The sequence below is a fragment of the Oncorhynchus mykiss genome, chromosome 6 (genome assembly GCF_057628025.1).
Source record: "Oncorhynchus mykiss isolate SJ-2025 chromosome 6, ASM5762802v1, whole genome shotgun sequence".
Lineage (NCBI taxonomy): Eukaryota > Metazoa > Chordata > Actinopteri > Salmoniformes > Salmonidae > Oncorhynchus > Oncorhynchus mykiss.
In genome coordinates, this window is record NC_143027.1 from 71,781,178 (window position 1) to 71,799,791 (window position 18,614).

At 42.5% G+C, this 18,614-nt stretch overlaps 1 protein-coding gene across 1 annotated transcript in view; it reads right to left on the reverse strand.

The window, feature by feature from the left end:
* Window positions 1–15,285: 15,285 nt before the first annotated feature.
* Window positions 15,286–18,614, reverse strand: part of LOC110526508 (voltage-gated potassium channel KCNC1) — a 30,799-nt gene continuing 27,470 nt past the window's right edge. The window contains exons 3-4 of the mRNA XM_090239354.1: window positions 16,345–16,623; window positions 15,286–15,536 (exon numbers count right to left, since the gene is read on the reverse strand). Of these exons, the coding sequence (XP_090095480.1) occupies window positions 15,400–15,536; window positions 16,345–16,623 (416 nt within the window). The 3' untranslated portion in view covers window positions 15,286–15,399. The remainder of the gene's footprint in view (window positions 15,537–16,344; window positions 16,624–18,614) is intronic.

The window sequence follows — 18,614 nt, forward strand, 5'->3', positions numbered from 1 at the left end:
GCAACACAGAGTTAGATTGCGATTGTTTAACATAGACGCTCTATTCTTCACCGGCTGCAATATAAATCAATGGCCAGAGGGGGGAGGGATTGTATAACTTTATGGAAAAATACTAACTCTCACACGTGGCAGGAGGGGTCAACCTTGGTTATGGCCTAGTAGCATTTGTGCAATGAGTCGTTTTTCAAAGTTATGATGATGCTACAATTGGCATCACATAGAACAGGCACTATATGCATTAATTGCATATGGAGTGTTTGTTATCAAGACACACCCCACACATTGGGGTATTGATCAGATTGAGAACGCAGGATGGACAGGAAGTCATAAGGTGGTTTGATGCAGGATCAGGTGGGGTAGACATCTATCTCACTGCTGTGATAGTGCTTTTCCCCCATACTCCTAGGATATACTATTGCAAACATGGAGGACATGTTAGTTTGGTCATGTTGCATAGGCAGTGCCGATGAGAGAGAATGAGAAAATAATTAAAGAGAAGTATCGCTCGCCCTCAACTCAGATGATTGCATATAGGTTGATTTAAAAGGGAGAATGTGTGTGAAATGTGTGTGTATTTATATGAGCTGATACTGAACATGTCAGTGTCCACGGCCCTGCCTATGCCTCTGTGTGTCTGCATTTGTGCATGCATGCACATGTGGGTGTGAGTACATTCCTCCACACTTTGTATTTATGATATGTGTCTGATTTGGCACATATCTCATATGTATAAACTGCACTCCACACTATTCTACGGTATCTTAGTCACTTTTAAATTGTGTTCACATATTGCATCACCCATTTCATACTGTATGTATATACTGTATTGTATTCTACACTACACCACTGACTGTTAAACAGCCATGTCCAGAGGCTGCTGCCTATAGACATAGACTAGGAATCACTGGCCACTTTAAGGAAATGGAACACTAGCCACTTTAATAATGTTTCCGTATCTTGCATTACTCATCTCATACTGTATATGTATATATATTCCTAATCCATTCCTTACTTAGATTGACATGTATTCTGGATATATGTTGTGAAACTGTTAGATATTACTTGTTAGATATTACTGCACTGTCGGTGCTAAAAGCACAAGCATTTCGCTACACCCGCAAAACATCTGCTAAACACGTTTATGTGACCAATACAATTTAATTTGATTTCATCACTAGTAGTTGAAAAACAAAACATGTGATGTCATCCAGAGACACAGAACCTCTCTCCAGAGACGAATCTATAGGGAAGACCAGGATGACAGTAAAACGATATGTTCTTGTGTGTGTGTAATCAACATTTGCCATAGTGTTTGTGTGACACACTGTTCTCTCTTTTTATGTGTGGATTGGTTTCATATGATTATGCAGGGCTTTATATAGCTGTACACAATTCCCTCCATACTGTTATGCCCTAACATCTGTGAAGATCCTATGCCACCTGGAAGAGTGAGAAGCAGAACGACACGTAGGCAATGCCACAATGTGACAACCACACAACTAGCATGAGTTTGTTTTATTTCTATGGTGACAACAGCAAAAACAAGGGATCTGGAAAGACTGCTGTGCTGAAAAAGGAACGAATAACCACTGGAGGAGTGACACAGAGGGAGGAAATAAGGGGGGGGGGGGTCAGAAGGGAGTGAAAGAGAGAGAGACAACAGTTGGGAGGATAGATCTCCTGCAGATAAATAAACGGAGACACAGGGAGAGCATAGCATGTCGTTTTCTGAATGTGTAACGTATACTTGCAGAACGTAGTGACATCATGTCAACTCCTATGCTTTAAAACCGGACAAAAAGGGAAATTATTTTTAGATAATTGACTTCCTCTTGTTTGCTCATAATGAGACAACTTGAAGGCTGCACCTCTTGAGCTGGTCTGCAGGCTCTAGTTTTATCTTACCTTGATTATTGTCCAGTCATATGGTCAAGTGCAGCAAAGAAGGACCTAGTTAAACTGCAGCTTGCCCAGAAGGCTAATATCAATACACACACACACACCCACACACACACACACACACACACACACACACACACACACACACACACACACACACACACACACACACACACACACACACACACACACACACACACACAAAGGATTAAAGATAGAGAGGCCTCTCTTCACTCTGATGTGTGCCTTGCCAGGTCTCCTCCCCCTACTGAGGTGAGGTATTTATGGTCATGAACAACAGATGCTCAGGGTCCAAGTCCTCTACTGTACATTCATTACTGATCTGCCCTTGTCTTCTCCCGCCATCTCTGCCCTGAACACATGACACATGAAACAGTGAATGAGCACTCTGTAACCTCCATGGCCTCCACACTCAAGGAAGGGCGCTGATCAATACATTTAACATGAATATGTGTTTATTGACCATATTTGCCCTTGTCGAGGTTATCCTCTCATGAGTGAGCATTATATGAATCCCCAATGACATGTTGTTTCAAATGTGTTTCAAAGCCTCATAAACATCCAAGATTCCGCTGACTGGGGACTGACTGGGGACTGACTTGGGACTGACTGGGGACTGACTGGGGACTGACTGGGCACAAAAGACTTCAGAACTTCGAATGTTAAACAAACACAGTTTTCTTGCCACTCACTATGAATTAACTAATCATAACTCCTGACAAGACCAAAGTAGGAGCACAGCAATCAAAACAGACATGTTCAAACATGCCCTGGCAGCAGGTCAGATTCTGCAGGCTCATGGTCTGAGCTTTTTGGTCTATTTTTACCCTGTCCATGGTTTCTTCATATAGCTCCAGGATCACATTTCCCGCTTCCAGCTCTCTAGGAGCCTTGCTCTAACCTCCTTTATATCCATCACCTGCCTTGCATAGCGGCCAGCCGGCCGACCTGACTAAGCGGTTATGAAGGTTTAATTGCCTAGCATTAAAATTTCAGAGACCCCTGTTCCATCCTCCTGCATGGTGACAGGGGAGGAAGAGGAAGTGACTGCAGACAGCATTGGGTTCTGGAACCGCAAAGCTAAAGCATTATGGTTTAATGCTAACTCTGCCACTACACAGACACTCAATTGTGAGTTTTTCATCGCTTTATAACAGGGATGGACAACTTTGGTCCTGGAGGTCTGAAGTGTGTGCAGGTTTTTATTCCAGCCCAACAGTAACAAGTCTGGTTCAAACACTTAACTTACCATGGTATTCTTTGTGGGCTACAAGAACTTTCTTCCCATCTCCTTTTCTACTTTCTGCTATTTCCCTCCCTGGCTATTGCACTCTCTGTACTCCTCTTCTCTAGCGCCATCTAACTGCCACCTGTGTCCTTACAGTACACCATAGAGATAGATAGAGGACTCTTTTTTTACATTTATTTAACCAGGTAGGCCAGTTGAGAACCAGTTCTCATTTACAACTGCGACCTGGCCAAGATAAAACAAAGCAGTGCGACAAAAACAACAACACAGAGTTACACATAAACAAACGTACAGTCAATAACACAATAGAAAAGTCTATGTACAGTGTGTGCAAATGAAGAAGAGTAGGGAGGTAAGACAATAAATAGGCCATGGAGGCAAAATAATTACAATTTAGCATTAACACTGGAGTGATAGATGTGCAGATGATGATGTGCAAGTAGAGATACTGGGGTGCAAAAGAGCAAGAGGATAAGTAACAATATGGGGATGAGGTAGTTAGGTGTGCTATTTACAGATTGGCTGTGTACAGGTACAGTGATCGGTAAGCTGCTCTGTCAGCTGACGCTTAAAGTTAGAGAGGGAGATATAGACTCCAGCTTCAGTGATTTTTGCTATTTGTTCCAGTAATTGGCAGCAGAGAACTGGAAGGAAAGGCGGCCAAAGGAAGTGTTGGCTTTGGGGGTGACCAGTGAAACATACCTGCTGGAGCACGTGCTACGGGTGGGTGCTGCTATGGTGACCAGTGAGCTGAGATAAGATGGGGCTTTACCTAGCAAAGACTCATAGATGACCTGGAGCCAGTGGGTTTGGTGACGAATGTGTAGTGAGGGCCAGCCAACGAGAGCATACAGGTCACAGTGGTGGGTAGTATATGGGCCTTTGGTGACAAAACGGATGGCACTGTGATAGACTACATCCAGTTTGCTGAGTAGAGTATTGGAGGCTATTATGCAAATGACATCGCCGAAGTCAAGGATCAGTAGGATAGTCAGTTTTACGAGGGTATGCTTGGCAGCGTGAGTAAAGGAGGCTTTGTTTGCGAAATAGGAAGCCGATTCTAGATTTAATGTGAGTCTGGAAGGAGAGTTTACAGTCTAACCAGACACCTAGGTATTTGTAGTTGTCCAAGTCAGAACCGTCCAGAGTAGTGATGCTAGTCGGACGGGAGGGTCCGGGCAGCAATCGGTTGAAGAGCATAAACTTAGTTTTACTTGCATTTAAAAGCCATTGGAGGCCAGGGAAGGAGTATTGTATGGCATTGAAGCTCGTTTGGAGGTTTGTTAACACAGTGTCCAAATAAAAGCCAGATGTATACAGAATGGTGTTGTCTGCGTAGAGGTGGATCAGAGAATCACCAGCAGCAAGAGCGACATCATTGATGTATACGGAGAAAAGAGTCGGCCCAAGAATTGAACCCTGTGGCACCCCCATAGAGACTGCCAGAGGTCCGGACAACAGGCCCTCTGATTTGACACACTGAACTCTATCTGAGAAGTAGTTGGTGAACCAGGCGAGGCAGTCATTTGAGAAGCCAAGGCTATTGTGTCTGCCGATAAGAATGCGGTGATTGTCAGAGTCGAAAGCCTTGGCCAGGTCAATGAAGACGGCTGCACAGTGCTGTCTTTTATCGATGGCGGTTATGATATCGTTTAGGACCTTGAGCGTGGCTGAGGTGCACCCATGACCAGCTCGGAAACCAGATTGCATAGTGGAGAAGGTACGGTGGGATTCGAAATGGTCGATAATCTGTTTGTTAACTTGGCTTTCAAAGATTTTAGAAAGGCAGGGCAGGATGGATATAGGTCTATAACAGTTTGGGTCTAGAGCGTCTCGCCCTTTGAAGAGGGGGATGACCGCGGCATCTTTCCAATCTTTGGGGATCTCAGACGATTCGGATAAATTTAGAAAGAAAGTTTCCAGATTGTCTAGCCCAGCTGATTTGTAGGGATCCAGATTTTGCAGCTCTTTCAGAACATCAACTGTCTGGATTTGGGTGAAGGAGAAGCGGGGGGACTTGGGCAAGTTTCTGCAGGGGGTGCTGAGATGTTGGCCGGGGTAAGGGTAGCCAGGTGGAAAGCATTGCCAGCCGTAGAAAAATGCTTATTTAAATGATCAATTATCATAGATTTATCGGTGGTGACAATGTTTCCTATCCTCAGTACAGTGGGCAGCTGGGAGGAGGTGCTCTTATTCTCCATGGACTTTACAGTGTCCCAAAACGTTTTGGAATTAGTGCTACAGGATGCAAATTTCTGTTTGAAAAAGCTAGCCTTAGCTTTCCTTACTGACTGAGTATATTGGTTCCTGACTTCCCTGAAAAGTTGCATATCTCGGGGGCTATTCGATGCTAATGCAGAACGCCACAGGATGTTTTTGTGCTGGTCAATGGGAGTCAGGTCTGGGGTGAACCAGGGGCTATATCTGTTCTTAGTTCTAGATTTTTTGAATGGGGCATGCTTATTTAAGATGGTGAGGAAAGCACTTTTAAAGAGTGACCAGGAATCCTCTACTGACAGGATGAGGTCAATATCCTTCTCATCTTTATATCTGTGACATTATAGCATCTGTGACAGCATGGGCAGCGCCATTGAGACTACTTTGACTACTTCTAAATGGCGGAAGCATGGTGGAAGCCCTCAATGGCAATGTTCATGCCAAAACGGGTTATACCCATGATGAGTCTTCTATCGCTATGGCTCACATCCCTATGTTCCTCTCAGAGGAACATTCAATGTTCCGATTGGGAATACAGATCTGAGAGTCTGTTATTTATAGTGCAGAAATAGGCAAAAGGGATGAGAAAGTCTCTTCTAGATGAGACAACGTTCTCAACTCCCTCCCAGCCCAGAGAATGAAATCACTTAGTAACTGTCATAGAGTATCTACAAAACATGGGACAAATTTGTTTAAATTGCCATGCAAGTGGTAAAAGTGCTTTTAGTTATGGGAGTTTAGAATCAGAAAACATGTGGCTCTTTCAATCCCACGAGATAGCTGTGTTTTTATTGAATGTACAGTACGTATGTAATACAATATATTTTTATATCAAATATGCGGCCATGTGGACAGAGTTACCAACAGTACAGCAGGTGTCCTGTTATAATGGGACATGCGTAATAGTCTATGTTGTGTGTACATCTCTGTGTGACACTGTCAATCCTTTCCCAGTCTTAGAAAAAAAGAAAAAAACCTTTGTGTGTACAACAGCACAATCATGACATAACACAAACAAAGATATTGAGAATGCTAAGCCACAGATGGGTAAAGTAAAGGAAATTATATCAATAGCCAGTGTGAAAACACAGAGACAGGAGGGAGACATCATCTACAGAGAGAGATAGAGAGAGAGAGAGAGGGGGGGGGGGGGGGATAGAGAGATAACAGAAATCATGTAGAATAAAGGGGTTGGGAAAATGTGCTGCCCTTGAGAGATGATCATGCTTGTGTTGCCTTGGTAACAAGCCCTGTTAGGTAACTAGGTTGCCATGGTGCCTATTTCTGCCAGTGATGGAGACCTGGCCTTCCTGTCCATGATCAAAGCTCACCAGCACAGAAAGGAACTCATAACACTGGACTGCACAGTGCTGCCCTCCAGGGCAAATGTATTCAGCCATTCACTGGACTCAATTGAAATTAGGGCCAAACACCTGGAACATGTACAATAACTGCACCTGCATGTCCATTGGTGATTTAATGTCGGGATACATTTGGCAACGATACAGAGTAGATAATGACACAAAGAAATAAGCAACCAAACAACCAAATAAATAATCAAGCAAACACACAGTGAGACAACCTTGGATCCTCAGGTGGATGTCCTCAGTGTAATAAAAAAAAGAGAAACATAACTTTTATACAATTCCAAATGAATTGTGTGAACACAGTACAGCACACTGAAAATAATGTATATTACGGAACCAGCCACTCAAATGAGATTAACTAGCTAATTTACAAACAGTGTAATTGCCACACAGATTGATTCTACTCCAGTGATTCACAGGCCTTGATATGCTGCAGTAGCTGTATATCAGAGCCCTGGTAGTTTGGCAAGACCCTAGTAATTCCCTGGCCCTGGCCCATTGTCAGAGTGCCATATAGAGTACACTGAACCAATAAATCATCTGGATAGGCTGATGGTAGTGACTGCTAAACAATATAAACTATCTTGCCAAGTTCAATGGGTTAATACAGGGCATATGCTTTGCTTGTCTCACAGCATCCACATTTATTTTTCAGGAACATTTACTACTACTGTGGGTTTCTTGTAACTTTAACAGTGACTCAACCGTTGTAGGTGTGTTTGTGTGACTATGTGTGGGAGAGTTTCTCTGTTTGTTTTCAGGTGCAGCACCTCTGAGGTCATATCGTATTCGTCTGGATACTGCTTAGGCTAAATGTGTATGTGTTTATCAGATTACTCTGACTGACTCTCCTCTCTCAAGGTGGTCTGACACAATCATCTGATTACATGTGTGCCAGTATGAACGTACTTTTTGCCTCCAATGTTCTGATGTGTCCTCCTGTGCAGATGGTTTCCATGGGAACAGGACCAGAGCAGCAAGCCGAATGCAGAGAGAGTATATGAATGTAATAAACATTCAAAACATGCGCTGTTCAGATAGAAGTGTGTATGTGAGAGATAAAAAAACAAGAAATGATTCACTAAAACAAAACATATAAGCACAAAGACAAACAAAGATAATTTATTTCATTACTTTTAAAATGCTATTTATGTGGTTCTTTTTGTAAGGATCACCCAGAAAAGCTCAGCTAGAACATATATCTTCAAAGGGAACATAAGAATATGCACCTGTGTTGGTCGACAGATGGGGCTGGACAAATCAAAACAAACTGGCATTCTTCCAACATAGACTGAGTTGTGTGATCAATGCACATCGTATGTTCACACAGGCAGTTCTTTTATCATCTTAAAACCTCTTCTAATGCAAGCACTAACTTCAAACAATAACCAACCTTAGCACTAAGGTTGGTTCGTTGCATTCACTACTGAACATCTTTCTAACTAGCTTGTCATATATTTTGCAAGATGTTTGAGTGTAAGGTACTGTGGTTTGCTGCAAAGAAAAACAACAACTGTGGAAAATATATGCGATTCCCATAGCAAACTTTTAGTAAACACTCTGATCCCTTAAGTATGACACCATTGAAGAGGGAGGAGTTTCCCTGTTGCATAATTGTGGCCTGGACTGTTCCATGCTTCACTCCACCTCTTGGATAGGTTTGTGTTTGTAGATCAGAAGTGTGCATTGGTATGGCAGTGTCGTTGTGTGTAATGCATGTCCACGTTGACTACTTCACTATAGGAGGAAGGCCTTTACTTGGCTGGTTCCTCTTTATCGTGTTAGCCGAGCTAAGTAGTCTGGTCTAAAAACGGACTTTAGAAATACAAACGCTTTATATTATGCAGATGTGCACCCCAACCCCTTACTGATTAAATAACAACATTTAAATAGCAAATATTCTCAATTCAAGTTCTACATAGTGAAATACACTGGTCTGTTGTTCAGTGCGAGAGAAATTATCTACCAAAATAGTTTAACCTGATGTCTAGTTCGGAGCGCTGGTTGAATGGTTTATTATACAGGCAGTGTACAGTATATATTGTCTGTGGCAGCAATCTTATGCTAAGAGCATTTGTGAGCCAAACTAAGAGGTTATTAGTATACGTAGACTATGCATATATTCCATCTTATTCTATCAACTTCCAGTAACTATGCGGTTAATGTATCTTTTGTGTGTTTTGAAATCCCGTGTAGGAAACAATGTGGTGAATAATCCCCCTGGGAGTTGGTAAAAGGAAAATGTGACGACTTTTTTCTTTATAATATGGGCATTCAGACTGAGTTAATGGAAACAGTGGTAAACTGTTCCTCAGCCTCCCTCACTTACACATCTCAATGCCAATAATGGTATCTAGTACCACAGCTTGCTCATGCAACATATTGGTAATAACCTGGCTCTTTGACACATTAAGCCAAGTGACAATGGAGATATTAGCCAATAATCTATAGTTAACTAGAAAAGCAAAGCCCAAAACTTTTGAAAACATTATACGCTTGTGAAAGAATTGTGGAAATATTGTTTCATGTAAGTGTAACACATACAGTACTGTTGAAAGAGAGTTTAGAAACCAACCAACCAGTTGTCATTTACTAGGTAGTTTACAAGATGGGTAATCATTTTGTTTTTATCCCATCAAAACCAGTTTTGTAATGACTTGGTCTCATGGTCACATACGTGAAGTACATGCATTTTAAAACTTTGTTCTGAGTGCAGTATGTACTGTATATGAAATGTATATGAATGTTTTCCACCTTGTAGCATGAAGGTAACAGACTAATATTTGTAAGAAATACCTCAAATAAATGCTTTCCATTAATGATAATGCAAGGTTCCCTTTGCAGGCATAGTAACATACAACAAATACATATTTAGGCAAGAAATGTGTCAATTGTTTGTATAAATGGGGATATCAAATTAATATAAAGCACAACTACAGTTGAATTTAGGGCAAGTGACATTTGTGACATAAAAAAACAACTGAAAAAATGTCTTTATTGCAGTTATGATCACTTTACTGAATTAATTTTTCTTACACTCAAACCTTAATGTGTAAAGAGTGAGGGCATTGAATATTTTTCAAAGGAAAGTTGAGGGTAAATATATGAAAAAGGCAACTCAGATGTGGTATGGCAAAAACAGCCAGAAAACAACTATTTGGCAAGCCTTAACTCAGGGGGAAAAAATGACTGTGTTACTGGGGTCAAAATGACACTCTTGATTATACTTTCTCCAACATAGTTACATGAAGTCAGACACAAGGAAGGGAAGCAGATATACAGTACAAACATAAACTTCAACAAACACATACACGCACGTACGCACACACGCACACACAAACAAACACACACACACACACACACAACGTTCATTCTTACTCAAGTGTGTACAGCATGAAATCAACCAGTCATAGGTACAGCAGCCAATGAGAAAGGTGTGAGAACCACAACTCTTCTGGGTGATATTTAAGGCTGGGCAGGGGCTGGCAGCATGCCCAGCTGTCCACGTCAGCACCCCCCTGGCACTGGTCATCTATGTACAACAAACAGACTAAAAGCATTATCAGTCGGGGGATGGGACGTTGTGGCCCACACACAGTGTGGTTGGGACACCATGGTTCATAACACAGACTGACTGGTCTGTGTTCTGTGATCGCCTGGCCCGGCCTGGGCGGGATGCTAGAGAGAAGAGAGACAGAAGTGTTATTACCCAGGGCCTGCTCCTGCTGGGCGAGGGCCTGCTGGGCGAGGGCCTGCTGGGCGAGGGCTTGGGTGAGAGTTAATGGTGGATGATGCTCAAAGTGCAGAGGGAGGAGCAGAGATGAGATAACTTTAGAGGAGTTGAATGTGTGCCGCCGGGCTGGCATCCCATGGTAAACCAGCTAGTTTGATCATGCTTCACCCATGCTTAGCCAATGCATCACACCTCTTAGAGTAGACTGTCTGCATAAAGAGGTTGTTTAAAAGGGAAGTCTTCTGAGTATGTTGAAACCATGCTTAATTTAAAGTCCCCTTTAGATGTTGTTGAGGGTTTAGTCATCACCATGCTGTGCATTCTACCATGCATCTTCCAGGCCACTCTGGGTTCAGACTTGATTTCACTCCTATTTAAGACCCCCCCCCATTCACTTCCTTTTGGTTTCCAAAAAGCTTGGTACACCAGAGAGAAAGGGAGAAATACATTCATATACATTCAATCCATTCAATGAAATACAGACCCCTCTGACAGGTTTCATACAAAATTTATTTCATGCTAGAGTTGTATTCTTCAACTCTTTTCTTCCGATTGATTTCATGTTGCATAACATTGTACATGCAGCTGATTTCCCCCATGTTCTTAATTGCAAACAATGCTTTTATGTTTTCAAATATACATGTATTTTTGCTGCTTTCATAGTAGCTAAAGGTTGTTAGGGAAAGATGGTCAGACACAACCTGAGTCAACCAGATTCGTTATGATATTGTTTCTAGTTTTCTTTAAAAAAATAACACTGTTAAAAGTATATATTTAGTATGTGAAAGTAACAATGGTTCACTATGATAAGTTCTCCATAAATAATTGATTGTATACATCTCGACGTATGGCAGTAGACATAAACATAGATTACTAATTTAGCCTAAATGATTCTTCTCATTAAGATCCAGGATCACAAGCATGCCAACATAAACAAGGTCAAACGTTATTTTAGCTTTTCACAACATAGAGAGCTTGCTGAAATATGTATATTCTCCATGTTCTTACAAGTCTCTAGTTAGGAAATAGTGGTCAATATGACCAGAGCTGCCAGGTAAAATGTACTCTGTACCACAAAAAAGAATAGGAAGAAATGTGAAAAGAAAACACTCTCTCATTGAACACCTTAATAGTCTGGCTATACAAATTGTATGCAAAAGTGAGGAATCGTTACAAGAAAAATATATTCTTCATACAGATAGTCGTAATAGCTATAGTTTCTTTTTCTTTTTTACTAGTCCACCATGCAACTCATGCTAAATAAAAAGAGTCATGTTTAACTGATGGTATTGGGTGACATAAATGCCATTAGCAGTTATTCTTATTGTCCTCTACTTATTGATTTCATTCCACCCTTTCTGGCCATTCAGGCCAAGATGTCAGACCAATGTTCCTTTGTTATTTGTCTTTCTGTCCTCCTACAGTTCTTCACTGAGAAAAAGTCCATACAAAAACAACAACGAAGAAAAGCAAAAAGGACGTATTCGATCATGATGTTTGAGAGAAAACCTGTCCTCCAAAGTGAGACGGGTGAGCTCACTGTAAAGAACCTCTGTATCTACTGTTTCTCTTCCTCACTGTGAATGTGGCCCTGTCAAGCCCTCCATCCGTGGAATCAAGAAACGTTGGAGAGGGGGATTTCTCCTAAAGCGTTGGTTTCTCCCACTCAGTCAGACTGTGGTGCGCCCCCCTCAGGTCACTCTGAGAACTTCTGCCTGCATATACTTAACTAAGACAGTCTCCTCTTTACGTGGATCTGTGGTAGAGAATACACGGGAGGGTTGGGTTGCTCAGCATCAGCCAGTCATTAGTCATTCCCAAGAGGATGGATTCATTTGAGAAAGGTAAGACAATGGGGGGGGTTCCAGAGGAAGAGGATCTCTTACAGATGTTTTAAAATGACAAATTAAAAAAACTTGCTCTGTGGTGATCCAGGAGAAGGAGAGAAAACAAGGGACAGAGATATAGAGAAGTGAAAGAAAGAGACAAGCTGAGAGGACAGCAGAGGAACAGAGTTTCAGGGTGTGTGACTGGGCCAACTATCTGTTATGTCGGAGCTGTGTCCATGCACACCACCTCCCTGAGGGGGAGCCACACCAACAGAGAAAGACAGGATTGTAGCAGGATAGGAAGATCGACAGAATAAAAGACAGAAGAGCAGAACGGGAGAAGAAGTCAACCAAAAATGGGAAAATTTGACTTCTCTTTGAAGTAGCTACTTTGTGGTTGTGCTTGTGGTGGGAAGAGACATTCTTTACCTTGTAAAAAAGTATTATGAAATAGAATATAGATAAGTAAAAATATATATCTTTACTACTGAATCTATTGATGGTTTGCCTTCAATAAAGACATGACTAGGTTCCAATAATTGAAGTGTTGGAGTTCTTCATCTTCAGTGAACATTTACAGCGGGGTCCTTTTCACCATTTGGATGGGCCATACAAGAGTATTTAGAGATTATTATCTCCCATTCATAGGTGTAGAGTTCTATATGAGTTCTTCCAGATCCTTTGGAATCTACCTGAGCTGACCTACTCTTTCCTATGGATGTCAAACTTCCATATTTCTGGTATCAAAGACTCTCTTCCCATTATCAGTTTTGAGAAGGGACAGTTTACAGAGACAGAGAACAAGCAACACAGATAGATAACCACAGAAAAAATAAGAGACAGAAGCTGAAGACGGAGAGCAAGGTCCAGATGACAAAAATGGGATAGACCGATACAACACGGTGGAACAGGAGCTAGCTGCAGATTGGGTTCCTGTGGGTGGGTAACAAGGAGAGGGGCAGAGGTTTAGAGGGGACCCTAGGAGACCGCCCTGTGCCACTGATCCATGTCTACAGAATGCTACAGGACACTATGTGGGCTGCTGGGCCCTGCAGACACTTACACCACTCCGTTACCAGCCCCCCCCCCCCCCCCCATGCCTGCAATGGTGCTAAGGCTATAAAGCATTTGGTAACCTTTGTTTGGGGAGAGACAGAGTTTCTGGAGTGTAGTGTATTGGTATGGGACCTCTATCTTTCGAAGAATTTCCTTTCACTCTTTTTTTCAAAATGTATAATGATATTGAACCAGGCCAAATTGTACGCACGTGTGGGGGGGGGGGCTGAGGTATGGCTCAGAAAGAGAAGGCACATCAATGTATTTTCTAGCAGGGTTGAGAGCCCAGCAGCCATTCTGGCTCCAGGCACTAACACTTACAGTATCTGACGCTTATTCAGCTAGTTCAACATCAAGATACATTTGTGGTTAACAATATGAAATGGAGAAGAGAGACTGACAGTATCCTGTCTGCTTTGTAATACTGTCAATAAGAGTGCTGGCACAGAGCCATATTCAGCTAGACTTCTGTCACACCCTGACCATAGTTTACTTTGTATATTTCTATGTTTTGGTTGGTCAGGGTGTGATCTGAGTGGGCATTCTATGTTACATGTCTAGTTTGTCCAGTTCTATGTTCGGCCTGATATGGTTCTCAATCAGAGGCAGGTGTTCGTCATTGTCTCTGATTGGGAACCATATTTAGGTAGCCTGGTTTTCACTGTGTGTTTGTGGGTGATTGTTCCTGTCTATGTGTTTTCACCAGATAGGGCTGTTTAGGTTTTCGTTACGTTCATCACGTTCTTTATTTTGTAGTGTTTGTATTGATTCGTGTTTTACGTTTGTTCATTAAAACATGGATCGCAATCTACACGCTGCATTTTGGTCCGACTCTCCCTCTCAGCAAGAAAACCGTTACAACTTCAACATATACTATCTACTGCAGTCCAATTATATAGTGATCTTATTACATAATCTTATGATATGCTGTTATATAATAACAATAGCCTGTCATCTATTTGTGAAGCAATGGTATAAAAATTGTTCTTAGCAGAAGTTAGATCTTGTTGAATTATTATTCGTTGTTAGATCACAGGTAGGACGCTGTTGAACACCATGCTTGTCATATACTGTAATACCATGTGGCCTCTCTTATTCCTCATCATACTTCACCCCTTACCACCAGCTTACCACATTTCCTCTCCAATGCCAACCATCAGCTGGACAGGACATGCAGTGTTGAGTTGAAAGACAAGCACAACACATGCCAACATGGAGCAACAGAGAAACAGGTTCACTTTACATTGGCAACATGTACATAGACAATCACACACAGTCACAGACATACCGTACACACACTCAGAAGCACATTCATAAACACATGACATAGAATATACAACAGTGAGGGCATGTGTACTCTTAGCTACTGTTAGTGATCGTCCTACTTGATTCATGTAATGGATCAGTCTCATGACGTGGACACAGTGGATTACTGTTGTGTTTGTGTTATGGCTCTTGAGAGTCACTGAACTTGTCCATCCTAATCCTAAGATCATGCTCACAAAGAGCAGTTCACTATGGGAGACAGTGGGAATGTGTGACCTTTCGACCAAAAAACGCTCCACTGTGCTCTAGAGGAGACAGGATAAAAAGTATGTGTAAATTGTATACTGTGTGGAGGCTGTAGCAGGTTCTGTCTTAGCCAGTGTCTGGGAACTTGGCTGGGGATGATGGCAGGTGAGATTTAGCAATGCTATTAGCCCATGACAACAATATACAGTATTATATGCTTGTGATTCATCTCCCTACGCTCACAAACAGCTAATTTAAGAAGCTGCGGATGACACTGGCATTATAGTTTGATACTGCAACAATTGTGGAATCAGCTTCTTCTTCTTTTTCAGATTAGATTCATCATAGAAGCCTTTTGCTTGCACTTGTTCTGCCTTTGCCTGGTGTAACTGTAGACTAGAGGACATGAAGAAGGCCTGATGTTATTGTAGAGCATAAGGATAGTAAGGATCTCTCGGTGTGGTGAACAAGGCATTTCTTTCATTGTGCTATTCTTTAGTGCTAGAGGCTGGGGCGTCAGGTTGTGAGTGTGGCATGGCCGTCCTCTTGACCACATACCCACCCAGCTAGCTGCAGCAGAGGGTAGCCCTGGGGGCTGAGCGGTGGGCATGGGGGCGCCGGCTCCGCCAGTGACCTCCCCTGGGAAGGGCCAGCTACTGGCCAATTAGACACAAATCAAGGATGAAGGGATGATGAAGGGGGGAGTGATGGAGGGAGGAACAAACAGATCAGACAATGAGTTGAGGATAAACAAGGAAAAACAAACATACGACAAAGAAAAACAGAAAAAGGGAAAGTTAAGGTTGGCCCAGGGGGCAGTGTGGTAGTCTCAGTGATAGTGAACAAACCAAATGGAAAGAATAGAACACCCAGAAATGTAGAGGAGGGTTGGCATGGTAACGTAAAGAATCATTTAAAGAAAATCCCGAAACAGAAAAACAAGACCACTGATTAGTGATTTGTTTATATATTTGTTCAGTAACTTATTTTTTGCGGAAGTAAATCCATAAAAGTAAGAGTAATTCAGATGATTCAGTTTTAATGAAAGAGAAGAGTTGGACAGAGAAAAAGGCATCCAAATGCCAAATAAGAATGTTGGGGGTGATGTTGTGTCGCTCAGCAGTAGTACCTGGGTAGGGGACCTATTGTGTTGTAAGCTGTATAGACAAAGATAGTAAGGACAAGACCTACTGTGATATAGGAGATAGCAACAACAAAAATAATGTGTGTGCTCTCTAAAGTGTCTTTTTGTGTCATGTTTCAGACTTACAGTACAACTTTTTGTGTGTGCAGTTTCTCCTCACTGAGTACACATGAAAGTGTGTTGTGCTTGAGTTTAAGTGTGTTCCCTGAGATGTGTTCCCTGAAGTGTGTGCCCTGGGGAAGGTGTGTCCTGAGATTTAAGCCCTGTGATGTGTGCCCCGATGTAGGGCCTGTGTCTAGGTGTGTCATATAACGTACCCTTCCTGACTCTGGCCGCCGTGTGGCCTGGCCGCCCGCCCATGGCCAGCAGGAAGCAGGGCTGCTGCTCGGACCGGTCAATAGGGCTTAAGATCAGGCCGTCGTCAGGTGACATGATCTGGTCTATGTGGGGACAGTCTTCATTGGCCAGCGCTGCTTTTTCTGCCTCCTTGGCTGACTCCTTGGCTGACTCCTTGGCTGACTCCTTGGCTGCTCTCTTGGCTGGATCCTTGGATGTTTCCCCGTTCACTTTTGGATCTTGAAAAACAGTTTGTGGTGCTGAAACAGAGGGAGAAGAACTTGGTGGTGATTCCTCAATGGTGTAGAAGAGGATGTGTCAGCACTGGCATTTGTGTGCAAGCTTGGCTGTTTTTTAAATCAACCAGGTAACAGTTTTGAAGCACAATCATCAAACTTTTAAAAATGTAAAATCAACATGGACCTTTCCCAACTGCCCAAATCCCAACCACAGGAACTTCAACTAACAAAAACTTCAGACGCTGCTCAATTTGGCACGGAATATATGCTTTCTTTGGTTTCCCAAATCCCTCACTCTCAAAACTAACAAGCTCCTGTCCTGGAAATGTACCACCGCCGTTACAGACATAGCAGTGACTATTTACAGGTCAATAAAATAACCATAGTGCCACACGATTCTTCATCTTCAGTATGGTAAGTAAAGGTGACCAACTCACAACAATCTGAGAGAACAGGGACCACTACCACTTGATCATCCAGGCCTCACATGTCATACCTCGTGGGCCTTATAAGCATTACATCTCCAGACTGAACTACACATCCCAGACCATCACTGTCACCGCTGTAGTAAAACATTATTTGTGGGTAACACTTGCAGATATTAGCAATGGTGTCTCTGCTGCATTGATGCTTCACCCCATTACACATTACAGTAATTAATCTGCTCTTGTCAGCGCAGCAGGCAGCAGGCAGCACACAGACCCTAGCCAGCCACACACAACCATTGTATGTGTGACGCAGACCCCCTGGGATGGAGGGAGAGGAAGGAGGGGAGAGAGAGTGGGAGATGAGTCACTTTCTTCAGAATAGTTCAATGAATAAAGACTCCATTCCCTACCTCCCTCTCTCCTCCTACACTTTAATTGCAGCCTCTGTGTTCATCCCCTTCTCCCTATCCCTGCTGACTTTTGTCTTTTTTTCATCCCCCTCTTACTTCCCCCCCATCCCCTCATTCATCTTTTGGATATCTGTATCCAAGTCATGGGCTCTATTGATTGGCTGTTGGCCAGGTCATCGTGCATGTCTGATGTGATGAAGTGGCAGAGGATTTGTCCAGATGGTGCCTCTTTACGGGAAAGAGAGGGAGAGTAAAGATGATACAGCAGTAATGACCATATCACTGAGGTCTGTCCATCACTGGCATTGTGGAGGACAACACTTCCAATAGAAGCATGATGCATTCTGGTCATTTTGGTCAGCCATCACTACAGCCACCTTACCCTCTACTTTCTACTGCACGAACAACATTTCTCGCAGAACCATACTCATCGCTTCTCGTTGAAATGTGTTGCCACACTGCACAACCACAGAGCGAGATACTGTATGTCAGTTAGCGGACCTGGTCCAGAAGTGTCTGTGTTGCACATGTGGTTAAAAACAGCTTACTGAATAAATGATGACAGCAATTTCAGAGGGTGTTTTTTCTTTTATTTTACTGCACTGGCTTGCTGTTTGGAATTGCACTCTCATAGTCATCCCAATGGCATTTCACCGGGTCCTCACTGGTCCCTCAATGTGTGTCTGTGTGTTTTGACATTATTTAGTAAAAATAGATGTGTCCATCTGTTCAAACTTCGAACAATTAGCACACACCATATTCAAGTATGCAACTAAGTAATGGATGTCATAAATAAGCAAGTAGCTTATTTGATAGCTATGTGTGTGTGTGTGTGTGTGTGTGTGCGTACGTGCGTGTGTGTGTCGAGCCAGAACGCTCGATCACATCAGCTGCTCAAGGGACCATCTTCATGAGGAGTACAGAACAGTACTTTAAAAGTTATGTAATCTTTCCCAGCTCTCTTATTCCTAGAAAGTGAGTTCTATTGTGTAGACTGCTGTAAAAAGTTAATTGATGCATTGTATATTTGGCAATCCTAGCCTATCCCTCATCCTAATCAAACAGCCCATGCCTCTTGTCCAAAGACTGGAGGACTCAGACTGTCACGCCCTGACCTTAGAGATCCTTTATATTCTCTATTTGGTAGGTCAGGGTGTGACTATGGTGGGAAATC